The sequence below is a fragment of the Lissotriton vulgaris genome, chromosome 4_1 (assembly GCF_964263255.1).
Source record: "Lissotriton vulgaris chromosome 4_1, aLisVul1.2, whole genome shotgun sequence".
Lineage (NCBI taxonomy): Eukaryota > Metazoa > Chordata > Amphibia > Caudata > Salamandridae > Lissotriton > Lissotriton vulgaris.
Window position 1 is genome coordinate 725802301 of NC_141691.1, and position 18877 is coordinate 725821177.

The 18877-nt window shown below is 44.2% G+C and overlaps 1 protein-coding gene across 1 annotated transcript in view; it reads left to right on the plus strand.

The window, feature by feature from the left end:
- CAGE1 (cancer antigen 1) overlaps positions 1-18877 on the plus strand; it is a 1013025-nt gene that overhangs the window by 935097 nt on the left and 59051 nt on the right. Inside the window, exon 14 of the mRNA XM_086966850.1 lies at positions 3396-3435. Within this exon, the coding sequence (XP_086822976.1) occupies positions 3396-3435 (40 nt within the window). The remainder of the gene's footprint in view (positions 1-3395; positions 3436-18877) is intronic.

The following is an 18877-nucleotide window of genomic DNA, read 5'->3' on the forward strand; positions in this document are numbered from 1 at the left end:
CACTTTAATTGAGACCAATCAAGAACTAGTTTTTACTCGGTTGTCTGAAGAGGATCAGGGCTTACGGGTGGTGGGTGCTTTCATAGACTTGTGCCTTTAGATCAGGGAGTGTTTACGTACGCCAGCTAAGCCTGCGGGTAATGCCCCAAGGTGGTTTAACACTGAGGGCCTGGTTATGAGTTTGGTGGTGTGGGAGGGTACTGCCATGCCGGTGGCCCACTCCCGCACAGCCAACCCTGTGTGCCCACTGCCCACCAGATTACGAGTTTCCTTGTGTCTAGGCTTTTTTGGGTGGTCTCAAGGCGGTGCCTCTGAAAATGGGCAACGCAATGGGAACGCCCCGAAAAAGTTCCTGCACAGCTTGGACTCTAAAGTCCATGCTGTGCAGGAACTGGGGTGCATGCACACAGGGGGGCATATGTTGTGCCCTACTGCACGCATCCCCATGCAAATGGGCAACAGGGGGCTTGTATGGTCCTTGTATGGTCCTCTCTATTTCAGGGCTGCCAGCCTTTTCATAGAGTAAAGACCTCCATGACACAGCAGTGCCACCACCAGAATATTATGGGGACCCAGACAGCCACAGCAGGCGGTTACGAGGCGGCTGCAGCTGTGCAATCACCGTCCGACTTCCAAAGTTGTGATATGGCAGTTGGACTGGCGGTGACTTGACAGCCACCGCCACGCCCCTGGAAGTCTGTCGGACCTCGGGCCGCCAGACTTGTAATTAGGCCCTAAGTGTAGAGCAGCAAATAGGAACCTTCGCAAAGTGTTCATAGCTGAACCTAGGGACCCTAGTTTGGTCCACTTGTAATGCAAGCGATATAAACAAGAAATCAATACACGCAGACAGGAAGTTATATCACTTCACCTCTTCACCTCTTCTGCTAGCACTAGGATCTTCAGCGCGGGAACACGCCGTAGGCGTCACCATGCGCTCTACAAATCCCCCTATTATTATTATTACTTCACTGGGAAATACTCCTACAGGCATCACAGCAGGGTAATAGTAAGACATTTTGATCTCCTGGCTCAGAACTTAAATCAAGTTATACCTTATTCTCAACCATTTCTTGCCATATTATTGGTAGTAAGTGGGAAGAGCATTTTGGGTAAATCTGTGCTCGCCCAGCAGCTGTAGCTATTTTTTATTTGATCCATGCTTAGTGTTGTGTTTTCATACGAACCTGCTTGAATTGAGCTTGCAAGGCAAGGCACCTGGTCCAGATGGGGTTCCCATTGATTTGATATCCCGTTCTGGGCCTCCCTTCTTACAAATGTTTTTAAAGGTCTTGTACATCTTTCTGTGCCTAGTACATGGAACTCCTCAATTATAGTTCCCATATTTAAAGGACGATCATTCCTCACCATCATGTTGCAGGCCAATCTCTCTTATACATACCACTGCAAAAATATTGCGTTGAGTAAGTTACAATAGGATAATGAAGTGGGTGGATGCTGAGTCGGTACTATATGGATGTCAGCACGGATTCAGACACAAACAGGGCACCACTGAACAATACCTTAAGCTTAATTTAGTGCTAGGTAAATATACGGTGGCTAAACAATCTCCACTTTACCTTGCATTTATGGATCTGACGTCAACATTTGAATGTGTAAACAGGGCCATATTATGGCACATCCTTCTTTCTCAGGGTCTTTATATTGCACAGGTTCACTTTCTTGCCCATTTGCATGAGGGAATGAGTGCCAGGGTCCGTATTAATCAGGGTCGGCTGGCATAGGTAAGAGCGGTGGTGCGGTGCGGGGGGAAGTCAACAGATGACAGGATAGGTAAAATTAAATAAATAAAATCACTTACCTTGTGCCCCCTGCATCGCATAGTCGGTGATGTGGCGAATGCAAGCTAAGTGGTTTTAGTTATTTTTTAATTTAATTTTACCTATCCCGTCGTCCGTCAACTTTCCAACTCACCACTCTTACCTGTGCCAGCCGCGCCTGGTATTATCCAACTTAGGGAGGTGTAAGGTGATATAGGAATCCACCATGGAGTTAGGCAAGGTGTGTATTGACACCCCTTCTATTTATTTTATATGTTAATAATCTCCACCCCTCACTTTTATGTGCTACACAAGACGTACCAATCATATAATTTTGTATGCAGATGACGCAGTGATCGTGGCACACACTCCCAGGGCACTGCGTCAGTTGGTACACAGTTTTGTTAATTTTATGGATTCCCTGGATCTTAAGACTCACTTGTCTTGTGGCCCAAAGAGTAGAACTCTATCAACATTATCGATTGGTGCCAGTTCTCTGACCAGCATTAGCACCTTTCCTTATTTGGGTATTTTGATTGCCTCCGAAGGATTCTGGTCCCCTAATATCTCACATAGAATGCTAAAGTGCTCCTGGGCTAACAAGTCCTTATGTAATATACCTCAACCATCAGGTTATGGATCCTTGACTTCCCTGTAACAGATTTACAAATTCCAGTGTCTTCTTATTGCTTTGTATGGTGCTAAGGTATGGGAGATTTCACATTGTAAGGTGATCCAGCAAGAAGAAAATAGATTCCTCAGGAGGCTGTAATCTTTGCCTTTATCATCCTCCCACTTTTTTTATCATGAGGAACTTGGGCTGCCATATCTTGAAGGTCTGATTCGGGAGGGACCGCCCTTTTTTTGTTTGTTGATCTGGAAAACCCCCATGGCTGTTTTACCAACAGAAACTAGACTGGATTGCCTTTCTTTGGATAAGGGGCTACAAATCCTCTGGTTATCATATGTAAAAAGTGTTTATTGTCAACCAGGGATGTTATCTATTTTCACAGACTCCTCTATATGTGTCAGTCAGAATAAGAAGAGTTTGACTGATGCATTTTCCAGTTACAAGGAATCCCAAAGGTTCAAAGATTCCTCAGAAACACCCACTAAGATTAGATATATTCATTTATGGAATCTGATTATTGCTACTAATTATACTTGGCTTGCCCGTAGCCGTTGGGAGCATTCCTTATTATTTTGTTTCAGAGCAAACACTGTTACATATCTGGTGTGTTAAATAATGATGACATTATTCTTAGTGTTGGTACTTTCTTAAAAACTGCTTTACGCGCCGGCAGTACTATGCTTTGATTACAGATTTACGATTTTTCACCTGATGCACCCTGAATTGTGTAAATGTTTTTGTACTGTGATTTACTTTTATGGTTGCTAAAAGCTTCTGAATAAAGTTTTGAAATTGAATTGAATTTACTAACAGAACACCTGATGCAAACTCTCAGCACATTAAAATTTGTGATTAGACCACAACAGAACACCCACCTTCAAAATGGTTTGATACACTCGTGCTACACAAAAAGTGTATGTTGAAAGTGTTCATTTACATTAGATATGGTACTAATTACTATTTGTGTCTTCCATTTCTCACAGACAAAAAATTATGGAGAAAGAGTTAACATCCATTTCATTGGTAAGTCTCTCTGAAATAACTTTATTGTTTGGTTCAAAGAACCATTAAAGTTTACAATAAAATGGTCACATCATATCATATAATATACAACAATTATAATCAGTAAGTTAAAATCAATTCATAAATTATTTACATACAATGATTAAAATGAAGCAGCAAAGTAGCTTTCAGCTTTTTCTAATAGCCATCTACACTTTTATATAGCTGGCTACCGCAATGCAAATATCAGGGGTACCCAATTTTTTTTTTTTGTAACATCGTTTTTATTGCAGCACCAAAATAATTGTACAGACAATATCTCCATGGCATAATTAAGAAACATAGCAAGAAGACACTTTATCAAATCTCTCCCCCCATCATATCCGGCACGTCTCCAGAAAGAAGACTAAACTGCCATTGTGCTGAGTCCATTCCTCGCTGCATAGTTCAATGTCCGACATCACATTTACAAGAAAAAGAGGACTGCTTTTGTAGTTTTCGCCCTTCCCCCACCCCCGTCAACTACCCTCCCCCACCGCCCGTCAGTCCCGAACTCCCCCCTCCCCCGTGGCAGCGCTGTGTGAAAATCCCAGTCAGAGTAAGGTCTGGTGTGTGCAAGAAGGTCCTATACATTCACTAAGGTGTGTTCCTAGGTGTGTTAGTGGGGTCAGCTGCCACCAAGTCCTCCTCCTCTTCTTCCTCCTCATCATTATCATCCCTGAGTGCCTGCATCAGGGGTACCCAATGTATGCAAGAATTTAAAACCATCAATTTATGTACAGGGGCGAATTTTCTTTAGCAGTGGGACTAAGAATTTGCTCCTTGCCGTTTTATATAAAGTGCAGAATAGAGTAAAGTGCATAGCGCTTTGGCGTGTAATGTTGTCACAATGACAAGGTATGAGTTCATCAGCCCACCCTCGCTGACGTGGAAATGCCAACAAAAAGGGCACAGTGCATAAACAGAATCTGGTTAAATAAAATCTTGTCTGCAGATTAGTAGTAAATGTTAGATAATATTGCAGTGAGGCAGGGGCCATCTGGAGTGGGCCTATCTCAGCTTGTTCAGGACAACGCATGTTGTTCCTGGAATAAAACGTCTCTTTAATAATAGCTTTAACATTTGATGGGATGCTTTCAGGGTTATCATAAAAGTGCCCCAATCCTATTTCATGATATTTGTCCCTCAAGAAGCAGAGCCATGGTATTTTTAGGGAATTTGCCAGGTTTTAACAGTCTATAATTATTTCTCGTGAGAGTGTTAGTCCATAAAAATAGGGGGGTTTATAGAGGATCGCAAAATATGCGATCCTCTATAAACTCTAGTCCCAGTTCCTTGTGACATAGGTGGGTGGGGGCACCATTCAGCGTCATCAAAAGCCTTTTGGTAAATTTAATTTCCAAAATTTGCAACTGCCAGCTTTTAGGATGTTCCCAGAGCCATGCCCCATATGTTGCAATAGAGATGCATTTGGCTTTATAAAGGGTAATTAGTTCCCTCACAGGCTTATGGCCTAGTTTACATGCAAAACGAAATAGCCCGTCCCGGCCCTAGTCGTTTGGTGGGCTCTTGCTCTAACAAGAGGGTCCCAATTCAGCTTATTGTTAAATAAATTCCCAGGTAGATAAAATGATCTACCTTTTCTATTATCTTGTTTCGTGCAACGAAGTCCTTGGTTGTTGTGTTCTTCGGGCCGCCTACCATGATATATGATTTAATAAAATGTACTTTTGGGTCAAGTGAGGATATAAAATCAATAAACGTATCAAGGGAATTCTGAAGGTTATTAGCTGTCATAGCCATTAGCACAGTGTTATCAGCGTAAGATAATAAGGGAACAGGTTTGTTACCAATTTTAGGGAAATCAAAATTCTTACTTAGTAAAGCGGCCTCCAAACCATTTGTGTATATTAAAAACAGAAAAGGGCCTAAAATACACCTTTGTGGATAACACTCTCTGTTGAGGATATCGTATCAGTTTTTTACCCTTGAGTGCCGTATCTTATAACAACTGAGGTATTAAAATGTAACCGGCGGATGAGGGCTACCAGTGCTTCTTCCACTCCCAGACTTTCCAGCATATCCCACAGTATTTCCCAATGACGGTGTCAAAGGCACTAGACAAATCCATGAACGCCAGGTGGATCAAACTCTTCATGGCCCAATGGAGTTGGGTGGCTGCAGGTAGATCTACGCATAGATCTCTTGTAAACTCCTCCACCCTTTAGTACTGTGGGTTAAAAATGCCAGTAAAGGGGGCTACCCAAGCATCACCTGAGTTCTTCGGTGATTAATGGGCGGTTGATAATTTCCCAACATTTTTTGGTATCTCTTAGGGCTCCTGCTCTCCCCAGATCTTCCCATGCTAAACTTCTCAATTCAGCTTTTCTATCCTCCCTGGTAAGTCATTTTGTGTTATTAACCACTTTACAATAGTACTATTATGTCTGGATGTCTAATGTAATTTTTTTTTGCCTTTATTTAGTAGAAGACTTAGACATAGAGAACCCAGGGCCAGATGTAGGTAAATGAGAAATACCAATTACTTAATAGCGAATTTTACTGATTCGCTATTAAGAAATCAGTATTTTCTATGTCAATAAAGATTCGGTAAAAAATACTGCATCCTTAATATTCCTTATTACCGAATCGGTAATTGAGATTCAGTAATAAGGAATACCTACCCATTCGTTTCTATGGGCTTGGAGGCCCATAGGAATGAATGTGAAGACATTCAATATTAGCGATTCGGTATTACCGAATCGGTAATACCGGGAGGTATTTCAAGGGTGCCAGGGTGTCCAAAGGACACCCTGTTGCACTGCTGAAATGTGCATGTGTGCACATGTGGCGCACATACAAGCCCTAAGGGCATGGATGTTTGCCACATGGCACTTTAAAAAAAGCTAAAAAGTGCTTTTTTAAGGGAAATCGGTAATTACCACCAACTTGAAGTTGGTATTACCGATTTCTTAAGGCTGAAAAGCACTCTTTAATGTGCTTCCTACATTGCATTTAAGGAATCGGTATTACCAATTCCTTAAATGCAAGAGCAATAAGGAATTGGTATTAAGGAATCAGTATTTACTGATTCCTTATTTACCAATTCCTTACCTATATTAGGAATGGCTAAATACCGGTCTGTAACGCTGAAATTTACCGAATTTTGGCATTACCAACCCGTATTTAGCCACCTACATCTGACCCCAAATTGGTATGTACATTTAAACATACAGAAGGCACATCCTAACTTAAGGGTCCATTAGGATGGCGGACGGATCGCCACCGCCATGCAGCCACCTTTCTTCCCCCCGCCATATTACAACGGCGGTGGGACCATGGCGGAGGGGAAGACCGTCCGCCGCCTGTCCGCCGCGGTCGCCTTGCGTCCGCGGCAGAAACGGCCTGATATGGTGTCGGTGTCTATCAGACACCACCAGCCATATTAGGATGGCCAGGGAGGAATGCCTTTGCCGCCACGAAAAGGCATACGGTTCCTGCTTTGGGGGCCCGTTGCGGGCCCCCAGGGTGATGGGTGGGTGAGGGGTGCACATGGGGGGTATCTATGGTACCCCTCTGCGTTTCACAGCACAATATGGCAGGCACCGCGCGGTGCCTGTCATGTTGTGCTGTGAAACGCACACCAATCTTGATCCAGAGGCGCCTTCTAATTATAGGCCAATCTCGCTCCTTCCAGCACTGACCAAGATCCTGGAGAAACACGTGCACAGCGTGCTTTCTAACTTCCTGGAGTCTAATGAGTTACTTCATGAATCCCAATCGGGCTTTCGTTCCAACTTAAGCACCGAGACGGCGCTCCTGGAAGTTTCGGAGATCGTGAAGGAGGTGCTGGACACAGGAGGCAGGGTGATGTTAGTCATGTTAGACCTGTCGGCGGCGTTTGACACCGTCCCCCACGAGGATCTCCTCACTAGACTTCATAACATCGGTCTAGGGGGGATGGTGCTCAACTGGTTTCGTTCCTTTCTGGCCAACCGCCGGCAGACGGTCTGGGTCCCACCCGGGTCCGCCGAGATGCCGCCATTGGGAGTCGGAGTGCCTCAGGGCTCTGTACTGAGCCCCACTCTATTTAACATCCTTATGACCCCTTTGGCGACACTGGCGGAGTCCTACGGGGCCCGGATCGTCTCTTATGCTGACGACACCCAGCTTCTATTCACCTGTCGTAAGAGCGAAGAGTTCGATGGAGAAAGGATCTGCGAGTGCCTTGGGGCTGTCTTTAGCTGGTTTTCACACAACAGCCTCAAATGCAATTCGGACAAATCCGAAATACTATTCTTCGGATGCCCATCAGAACCAGATTGGCAGGGATGGTGGCCTGCTGACATGTTCCCTCCCACTTAGTCCTCTAAGTGGGCTAAGAACCTGGGGGTTAAAATTGACAACGAGCTCTCGCTCAAATCCCAGGTTTCCACTCTTACGGGAACATGCTTTGGGATACTCAGAATGTTGCGCAAGTTCTTTCCCCTTCTCTCGGAGGAACATCGGAGGATCACTGTTCAGGCACTCATAGGGTCCAGATTGGACTATGCAAATGTCCTATATCTGGGTCTGCCTGAATACCTCCTCCAGCGTTTGCAGGTTACTCAGAACGCTGCTGCTCGTGCAATTTTTGGCCTGCACTTCCGCACCAGTGCCTCCAATCTCCTTGTATCCCTTCACTGGCTTCCGGTGCGGAAGAGGATACTTTTCAAGGCCATGACTCTCGCCCATAAGGCCTTGCATGGCAATGGTGCCAAATATCTTCAGAGGAGGCTGGACTTCTATCGACCTGTACGATCCCTCAGGTCAGAAGCTTTGGCTTTGGCTCGGGTGCCACGCATCAAAAGGGCTCGGCTAGGCGGCCGGTCCTTTAGCTTTCTTGCTCCGCAGCTATGGAATTCCTTACCGGTGTCCTTGCGAAACACCGCTAACCTGCTTGCCTTCAGAAAAGACTTAAAAACCTGGCTGTTCACTGGATAATCTGCCCCCTCTTTTAGGCCCCTGCTCTTTTTACTGTTATGTTTTCCAGCTCTTTCTTTGGTCTGGAGCTCCTTTGGAGTAGCCGTTGCGCTATAAAAGTCCCATTTAACATAACATAACATTTAACATAACATAACATTGCGGCGGCCGGTGCTTTAAGCACCGTCCACCGCAATGTTAAAAATGCGGCATGCACCCGCCACTGTGGCGGGTGCATCCTAATTGGGGGCACGGTTCCTCCGTCCATGTGGTGGACGGTACCGGCCCCCGACAGGATGGCAGACGAACTTTGTACGTCCGCCATCCTAATGGACCCCAGAATTATAATGGCAGTTGCACAAATTTATTTAAAAATTTGCTCTCCGTTTAACTCATGAGTTCCCCAAAAATGTCCAGGAAGGCCATGGCCATAACATATTTTCAGAATAACTAGTGACTATGTAAGTTAGTTAGATCCCCAATAAGTACATTTATTTTTAGGGCTATCCTGAAAACCTGACATTGATCTTCTGCTACATCGGCGCGGTTTAAATAAGAAAGTATTTAATCACTAAGATCTAAAGCCCAAAATAGGCAGGCTTAAAATGTTGTTGCTGCTGATCAGAAAACTGCCCCTTCTATGTAATTAGTAAATTATGAAACAACATACAGAGGGAAAGAGTGTTGTACATGTGATACATGTGATGGTTGTCCTCTGATCAGAAACTAACTCCAGATGTCATCCCAGCTGATAATATTTGGACTGTAGGTGTGTACATCTCAAATAAAGGCTCTCACAGATGCAACTTGAGCTACGTGTGTTAAAGCTGCAACGTATAGAACCTACTCTAAAAAATATGACTGAGCACTATACCTGTATTAAAGAAGATGGATCATTTCACAAACAGACACAGACCTGCTTTGAAGAAATTGAATATCGCAATCAATAATATATGATCAAATAATACAGCTATAATTAATTAGCTTGTATCCAGATGAAACTGCTACAGGATTAGCGAGAGGGGCAACTGTAAACCAATATCTGGCATTCACATGAAGCCTACGTCTGCCTTGTATTTGCTACGCACCTTATGACAAGAATGAAGGCAGGAGATTAAGGAGAGCATTGTCCTTTAATGCAAATGTGCCATGCTGTCCTATTTGATTGGTAGAAGTTGTTCTTCGTCTCATCTTCTTTGTGTCAACAGTTTATGAAAACATGAAAATATAGGGAAAAGTAAGACACAGTAACACATCCCAACAATATCCCCTAGAGATCGAGCAAGATGTTGGTGCCAAAGAATCAAATGTCTTGGTCAGTGCTATCCAAATCATATTTTGAGATCAGCGCAAACCAATATATCATTTTGAGTTACACACATTCCTTCAATCTGGATATTCATTAGAATCGATAAACAAGCTACCACCTTTTGGATTTATACGGCAAAAAATAAGATCTGGAGCCCCTAGTCCATCAGTCATTTATACTGTCTAGCACAGGTATGGAATACCAATGTTGGGACAGTATACGCTCACATTTAATACTTGTGGCTGCTGGGACAATTGAAAAAATAAAAGGTAGGACAATGTATAGCAAAGTTGTCTTAATTAAAAATTACCACCTCCACCCACCAAAAATAAGGTCTTCTTTCAGGGATAACATATCACCATGTATACCATAGTCCATAGATGTGTATGCCCCCCCCCAGAGAAATTTGTATCCAGGCACATGCAGCATAAGGGTCACATAAAACGCTGTCAAAGAGTAAGTTCTTCCATCTCTTCTTAACGCATTGAATGTCCTGCAAGGTTTTTGTATCAAAAAGCAGCCTATTTCGCCTTTGGGCTCCCACTACTTTGAATAGTTTAACTCACACAGCAAATCAGAGCTCCGTTTCATCCCCTGAAATACTGCTAATTTCTGTTTTCTCCCATGTGGCTGACATAATTCTACAAAAAGTTGAAAAGATGTAAATAGTCATCGAGGTACTGTTAAGCATTGATTACATTACTTTCAATTTTGACCAAAGAAAATAATAATACTGCTAGTAAAGAAGCAAACAACTTAATTTAATTGCCAGAAGAAAGGAGTCAGATGATCACAGCGTCTCAATCTTGAGCAGTTCATGCAATTGCAGCTTCGTTAGCTGTCTCTTCTTTTGCTGACCTTTTACTTCACACAATATTTTGCTGCAGTTTCTCATTAGGGGCTCCAGTTTCGCAGGGACACTCAACATCCTGTGATTCTGGGCAAATCATGTAATCTCCCGTGCCTCAAAACAAGCATTGGCATAGCCAATAGGTCTCGCCTTTGGGACCTTATGGCTATGTTGTAGGGCATTGTGGCTGCTGTGTATCATTTGAAAAGTTATAATAAAAAGTGTTAAGCACTAGTTTTTAGCCATGCAACAGCTGATGATGTTGTACCAAGGATATTGTGCTTGATAACTAAACACTTATAGTGGGAATGCACTTTTCGTAGGCATGCCAGACTACATATTTCAACGATTACAGGTAGTGCAGAACGCCGCAGCTAAGCTAGTATGCGGAAAAGGCAAATACAGCTCTACCAATGAATGTCTGAAACAACTTCATTGGCTGCCCATGCGCCAAAGGGCCCGCTTCAAACTCTTAGGCCATGCCCACAAGACACTCAATAATAAAAGACCCACTATTCTTCAGAATAAGCTATAGTTATATTCCCCTGCCAGACCACTAAGGCAGGGGCGGTGGGTGACATTTGAAAGTGGTGGGGCGCAAAGTGATTTGCATACAGCAGTGTAGCGAGCGAGCGTAGCGAGCGAGCCCGAACCCCAAAAGGGGGTTTTCGGGGGGTTACCCCCCCCCCCCCCCCCAAGAAAATTTTGAAGAAAAATCGTGCATTTTTAATCAAATGAATTGATAGGCATGCAAACAAAAATTCAAGCCATGGGCCCTTTACTGGCAGCAGTCTTTCTTCACTTGTAAACATCAGAACTTAAGTCTGTAACACAGAAGCACATAGAATGCATAGCTCTCCAATGACTCTAGGTGAGGGCTTGCTGATTCATTGCTGGTTGCTGCTCACAACTAATCTCGGAAAATTCACTGAGATATTTTAATACCATCCCTTCAACATTTCCATTACACTGACAATCAAATCACACTATGAATTAGGAAATATATGATGCCATATGTTGCCATAGAGATAAAAAAAGAATACATAATCTCTTCCAACATCCACAAACATGTCTCCTTTGCTTGACAACCTCTGTGCGTTCAACATACACAAAAAACAACTCTGCTAAGAAGAAATGCAATATTCAAGAAGATTAGTGTCAACTCTCACTTGTGACACACTACAGTGCAAGTCACCCAGGCCACCATGACTACCCCATAAAGAAACACTAGTGCACAAGCAGACTAACTTTGTTCAAAAGCACTACATTATTAGCCCAGGTTAGTGCAGACACTCACCTCTGGCTCAAATCCACCCAGCAATCATGATGGTCCCATACACAAACACGGTAGGTACAGAAATGTCACTATCTACTTCTACAACCATGATGATTCAGGGCAATGATCACTATCTGCTGACCTTCAATTATATTTTTCGAAACCTAAAAAAGTGAATACTAACCACAGTGAAAATCCCCTCAGCCCAAAAAAAGCTGCCACCCCCAGATGACACCCACCCTGTACGATTTCTTCCCCTCAAGCCACTGGACCCCAAACCCCATAATCGGGGTTGTGTCACTTTCGCATATTCTATATGCCTCTACTCTCGACAATAAACAAAGGGATCTACACATGGGGGCAATCCATTTGGACCTCGTTGCGCATAGGGGTGGAAAAGAACAACGCGTGTTCATCACTTTCGAAGGGGGTTTGGCAGCACGGACAACACTCTCAGAGTCCTGGTTCAGATTCCTGGTTCGAATGAGTAGATTCTTTGAGTTTTAGCCAGAGCTGGTGGAATTATGAGGAAACAGAGGACAAAAAATGTGTCAGAGGTGGACAAATTATCCATCCATGGACGCAAAACTTTACAGCCTTACGCAACATATTCTGTGGTCTGTTATGCACTAATTTGACATTTGACATTTTAAGACACGAGAGTACAAAATGTTTCGTATTGCTATAGAAAATCTAAAGAGATCACAAAAAAGAAAGCTATACACATTGTGCAAATCTTATTCAAAGTAATAATTAGCAACAAATAATAAAACTCACTTAGATCCTTTCATTAACACAGTCCTTTCTACCTCTCAGAATAATATAGTTTGTATGAAACTTATAATGGTGCGTTCAATCGAAAATAAGTAACATATTGCAATAAAAGATGTGCCTCTTTTATTCCCCAAAACCATGTTATGTTTTCAAACGTGTCCTGTGTTTTGGGTTTACCTTGGGTTCACCCTCTATGGTCTCTGGACTGTACATTACACATGTATGTGTCTCACAAGGAGGAACTGTGTGGTAGAGCAGTCACATATGTGGGTTTCTTCTAAACTCTGAGTGCTCCTTTACATAATCACTGCTTCCAGAACAGTGTCTGTGGTGTAATGAAAACAATTTTTTGGCAAAGAAGGAATCATTCTTTCCACCAAATTTGAATTACATCAAACATGTAAGGATTTTTTCCCACTAAACCCTTTCCCTCAGTCCATCAATTGGGGCATTAATATTACCTGGGCTAAGTTGTCACCTCTTTTGGACCTGCTTAATGCCAACCCATTACAAGGACCAACCCCTTAAGCGACCTGCTAACTTTTACATAGCATTTAACCGCTTCTTTGCACCAAGCAAGTCGTATTTTTGCAACTTTTGATTTGTTTCAGCAAAAAATAAAGTTTGCTTTTGTTGAAATCTGCAGATTAATCAGCAGGTGGTGGATTATGTGGCATGTGTGGAAAAGGAATGATTCTGCACAAAGCGCCACGGACACCGACTCGTGCAATTTTAGAGGCCATGGTCAGGGCCACTGGAATCATGCGACAAATGAGAAGCAAATTACGCGGCAGGATTGACCGAAATATGCGGCAAAAGGTCAAAATACAACATGTGTTATGCATTTTTAGTAACTTATGATCCACTTGAGCTTGGAACAGTTTTGTTATAATCTGTGGATTGTCCTGCAGATGATGGAATTTGTGAGAAATGTGGCTCATCCATACAAATGCAGAAAATGCTGAGGTTGCAGAATCGCAAATTTGTGGTGACCCTGTCCTTGGTTGAACAAGCAACTTTCAAAGGACTTTTACACAGTACCCTCGTTTTTTTCCTAGCTACGTTTTTGGACGAATACCATATATTGGATTAATGTAACACAGTTTTATAGAACACTAAAACGTCAATAGATGTGTGGTGTAGACAGCCAATGGGATTTATCTAGAAGAGCCATGTTTTTAACAGTTTGCGACAGAGTAAGTCAGCAGTCAGCACCCTCAAAAGCGGGTGGACAGGATTGTCATTTGCCCGTGTAAGCAAGTGGGTTAATTGGCTGTTACAGAGATGTCCCTGTAATCTACAGGTCAGGTCATGACAACTGCAGCACTGACTCCAAAGATAATGTGTTATATACTAACACCCTTTGTTCACAGCACTGTAAAGCTGTGAGCATGTGATACAAAACACCATAAGAAAATGAATTATTACTCTTATTCTTTTTTTATCATCATTTCAACAAGAACGTAATGGCCAACAGCAGCACGATGGGTGAAGACAACCCGCCACAGCTTTTTAGAGCAGCAGCTGCAGTACCTTGAAGGTGGAGGATCGTTTGGCAGCACTGTGTCTCTCACACGAACTAATAACAATAAAGTTATGTTTTAATAGTGCTTGCTCTCGCAGTAGTGAGTCACTAATGTCAATAACAGGCGTCACTCGTAGATCACTGACCAAGGCTCATTGACCTTCTGGGAAATCTTGCTGCGGTTGGAACCTACCTGGAATCTGTAGATTACACACGCAGCTCTGCAGCAGGCGCATTGACTATCTCAGCTATCGAGGAGGAATTTAAGCCAAGAACCTGTAAATCATCCACAAATGCCTGTAGAAGGTGCGTTAATTTTCCGGGCTGGGATTTAAACCCGTGCCAGGCAGGCTGCACGCAAATCTGTGTAAGAGGCACATTCACCCACCGAGCTACCGTCCACTGTGGCCAGCCAAGCTCTGTACCGCGCGCGGGATGTGACTGGACAGCTGCAGGTGGGGGTGCTCGGTCTGTGCGGTGTAGAACATTATCCTAGCGTGCCCTGGCCTAGGAATGGAGTCCACACCTGCCATCGCATGCTCACAAGTTATTTAACATGTTCTAAAAGCGCTGACCCTGGGGGGCGATGGGTGGGCAGGTCATGTTTACTACAAGGGCATTTCAGGAGCTATTCTGTCAAACCGATATCGCAGGCTCAGCATCGCCTCAGCGACAACAAGCGCCTAGATGTCATGCCATTCTTTCACAGGTTGCTCTCTACCAAATGTATCGACGCCGACGGCACCCTGCCCGACCAACCCCGTTAGATCAAGCACACCCGACCTTCAGCAAAAGGCTTCCCTCCTGCCGGTTCTTAATCCTGTCATTTCCCCCCACGTCAGACGTAAGTTGCTTGCACAGCTCTGTGTTTTTTCTTTTAATTTTAGGACTTGTAGTTCTCTGTGTACAAGTGAAAAATAATAACAAAGTCCCAGGATGCAAATTTTCATCTCTCCTACTTTTCAGAAAACGCCGGCCTAAATGCCATCTTTTGTCACTTGAACTCACTTCCTTAATCCTAGAGCCTCTAGGAAGCATTTCATAGGGATGGTGGCTCGACGCAAACTGCACCATGAAACAAAAGGCCCGGGTTGGAGGAAAACCATAGCAGTGGCAAAGGAAATGTATAACTGAAGACCACATGGGATGTTTTTGTTTTCCTCTTAATTGTTTTAATCGTCTTAGTTACATAGGGCCCGATTCACAGAATGAACTTAAGACTCAATCCTAACCTTACCACTGTTTTGGTATTCACAGATTGCACTTACTACTTTTGGAATTCACAGAATTAACGTACTACTTTTGGCGTTCATAGAATGCACTTACTACTTTTGGTATTCACAGAATGAACTTACTCATTTCAGTATTCACAGAAGTTCCCCTGGTGTTATTCTGTATTTCAGAAGGAGCCGCGTGTGAGACCCCCCTGGAACAATCCTCACAAGGAGACACTCTTTGCACCCGGGCAATGTCAAGGGGTTGCCTGGAGCCCCTTTCAACGAGGACCCCATTAAAATGTGGGAACGCCTTTGCCCTTGTGCCCACACCACACTCCTGACATGGGCGCAAGCGCAATCAGTCTCCTCTAAGTCACACATTATGTGCGCAAGCTAAGGAGTGGCTAACGCACCCCTAGGTTACCCCTACGGAAGCGGCTGTGAAAGAAGAAGCGACCGTTTGAAACTGCCGCACAGGCCCTTTTGCAGACATTGGTTTACACCAGGAACAGCACATATTAATTGCGTAATAGGGTGCACAGGCCTGCAGCCCTGTGCTCTGCCAGGTGCACCCAAGGAGAGTGCAGAGAGGCATTGTTCTCAGTGGTGTAACATAACAGCCGCCATTTTAACCTTGAACCGTTCTGTTTACATTTAGGCTCCTGTGCTCCTTGCACTGTGTCGTTTGCCAAAACAGTTTAGCCCGCGGAGGCCGAATTGGAAAAATGAGTGTAAATCTACAAGGACTGCAAGGCAAAGCAAGGTCTCAGCAGAAAAAGCACGTTATTTTCCTTGCATCCAAGTTGATTTGTTTTAAGTAGTCCCTTTACGGCATATGCGGTTAGCAAATCAATGCGAGAGTTGATTTTTATTTAGAAAGAGCTTTGAAAAACAGGAAAGTGAACCAGTTGTGGATGCGCACGGGGGATTGATAGTGCTCATTCATTACATTAGTAGGACATTTCTAGTTTAACTGCTGCTTTTACAATTACTAATACCCCGCAGAAGTACACTGTGATTCCTTTTGCTTGTACTAACCTTTCAGCTATACCGCCGAGAGACCACACGAGCCCTGAACATGCCTTCACACACAAGCAAGCGAGCGCTGCGGCTCTCTAGTCTCTCTCTCTAAGTGCAGGCCAGGACGGACGTCTGCTGCTGCTCCCTGTGTGCACTCGTTAGTGGCGATGACTTGAGATGAGAGCCCCCGCCCGCCCCCTACACTAGATCACGGCGCATCCAGAATGGCCAATCACTGCATGGCTTCACATGCTGAAGCCACACAGTGATTGGCCATGCAGTGCTGAGTCTGAGCCAGTGTGCCACCCACGCGCGGCATCCAATAATGGATTGCCAGCCCTTCGGCGCGGTGGACCAGCCAATCCTGGCGCTGCATGCAGCGCCAGGATTGGCAGGGGGGCACACTGACTCCTCGCCCTAGCGCCTTTCCATAGCTCGGGGCCTGGCTACAGCAGCACCCCTCCCCCGACCCCTTCATTCCGTCTGAGCATCTAGTCTAACACACATGCTCGGGCTAGGTGCAACCCGAAATTCCTCATGCGCACATAGACTAGTACTGCTGCTGGCCTGCTGACATCTCTGCAGACTGTCACTCAGCAGACCAGCCAGCTCAGCCCCACCCCCTGCGCACTACCTATTCTATCGGGTGTGTCCCGCCGCAACCACAACCCGGATTGAAGCGCAGTGCAAATAATCATTTGTGTATGCTGCTGCTCTTGCGAGGTGCGTCCAGGGCTTAGTGGGGCTACGCCCCTACGCCCCAATGGACGCACCGCGGCTGCACTAAGGTCACAATACCTCGCTCTTGCCAAAACAAAGAAAATAAAAAAGATCAAAGCAGGAGGACGTACTTTTTCTTATCTGGCTGCACGACATTGGAATGAACTCCCAGTGGAACTTAGGCTAACTACTAATTACAACATCTTTATGAAAAAACTCAAAACACACCTTTTCCCTAAAGACTGATCCACGACATTTGGCCCATCCAGCTACCATCCGCTATCCTAGTCCTTAGCGCCGTGACATCCCTCAGGATAAATGTTGCGCTCTACAAATAAATCAAATAAATTATAAGGTCCCAAAGGCGAGACCTATTGGCTATGGCAATGCTTGTTACTTTTTATGAGAAGTCCACATGAAAATGTGTTCCATTACAAATAAGCTAAAAACGACTCAACACACTGTGGAAGCAAACCAACATCTCATAACGTATCATGCAATTTCTCTTGACGTGCTTTGCTGAGGATTTCAGAAGACGTTTTCCAGAATTGTGTGACAATCGCACCAGAATGTTTACGACAAATAGTGATTTGTATTTGCAATCACAAGAAGCTAATGTACACACACACAAAAACAATCATTTTTAATGGATATAAACTGTGCCCCTCAGAGCAGACTGTAGCCCCCACTTCTGCCTCTGCAGCGTTTTACATAGTGGGTGACTGACTCAATGAAGAAATAACCAGGTCATAATAAGCACAAGCGGGGAACATCCTTTACGACGCAACTTTTACCATGCAGTGCCTTTACAACGCAGGTTTTTCAACGCAAGTCATTACAACGAATTGCGCTGGGGGCGTTGTAGGATAGGTAACATTTTAATTTACTATCCAACACCTTCCCTACTATCCACGGGGACTGGAGTTGGAATAGTAAATTAAACTATTCACTATCCAGCACCCCACAACGCAAGTCGTTGTAACGACTTGCGTTGAAAAACCTGCGTTGTAAAGGCATGTGTTGCAACAACGCACATCCACACAAGCTCTGAAAAGCAGGCACTTAGAGCCAGTACTCTCTCGTAGTTAATGGAAAATTCCTGCTGAACTTTAACAGCTCGACTGTACATACCACACACAGGGCCAAGTATACAGTTCGGGAGCAGTTAACAAGAGGGGCCGGATAAAGAGGGAAGCCGAGATCGGCAAGAGCAGTCCCTGCTTGGTGCAGCTTTGAGTTCCATTTTTATTAGGGCTGCGTAAAGTGCCTACAGTCCTGCGAGGGTAGCGCTTGATTCCTACTCTGCAGTAAGATGTCTGACTCCGACTCCATTCCATATAGATATGAACTCCTTCCAATTGCAGCATCCTATAGGGAGACAGCTGTCCTACAGCAGAAAAACAACTGCGCAAAACCATTTGGATTTAGCAGTAACGGCATAACGCTATGCCAGGTGAGCATTGTAGGGGAAGGAAAATCCTTTAAAGAGAGTCATTGGCTCTCTGGGTTTCCCTTCTCTTTTTGAAACACAGGAGGGGCAACATTGTCAGGTATCACCAGGGCTTTAAGTGGAAGCTTTTCCAATATGATATACACGGCATAGTTGCAGCTTATTTCTTTTATGCAACTAATAACCATTGACAAAGCCAATAGTTCTGACTTGTTGTGGGTATGATGTTACTTGTTATATCATATATCTGGATGCAATTACAGAAACAGCAACATAAAAGTGGGGCGGCACACTATGCTAAGCACAGATTTTTAGTATATGTGTTTTTAAGCCAAGGCCTTAATTACATTGGCCATGTCC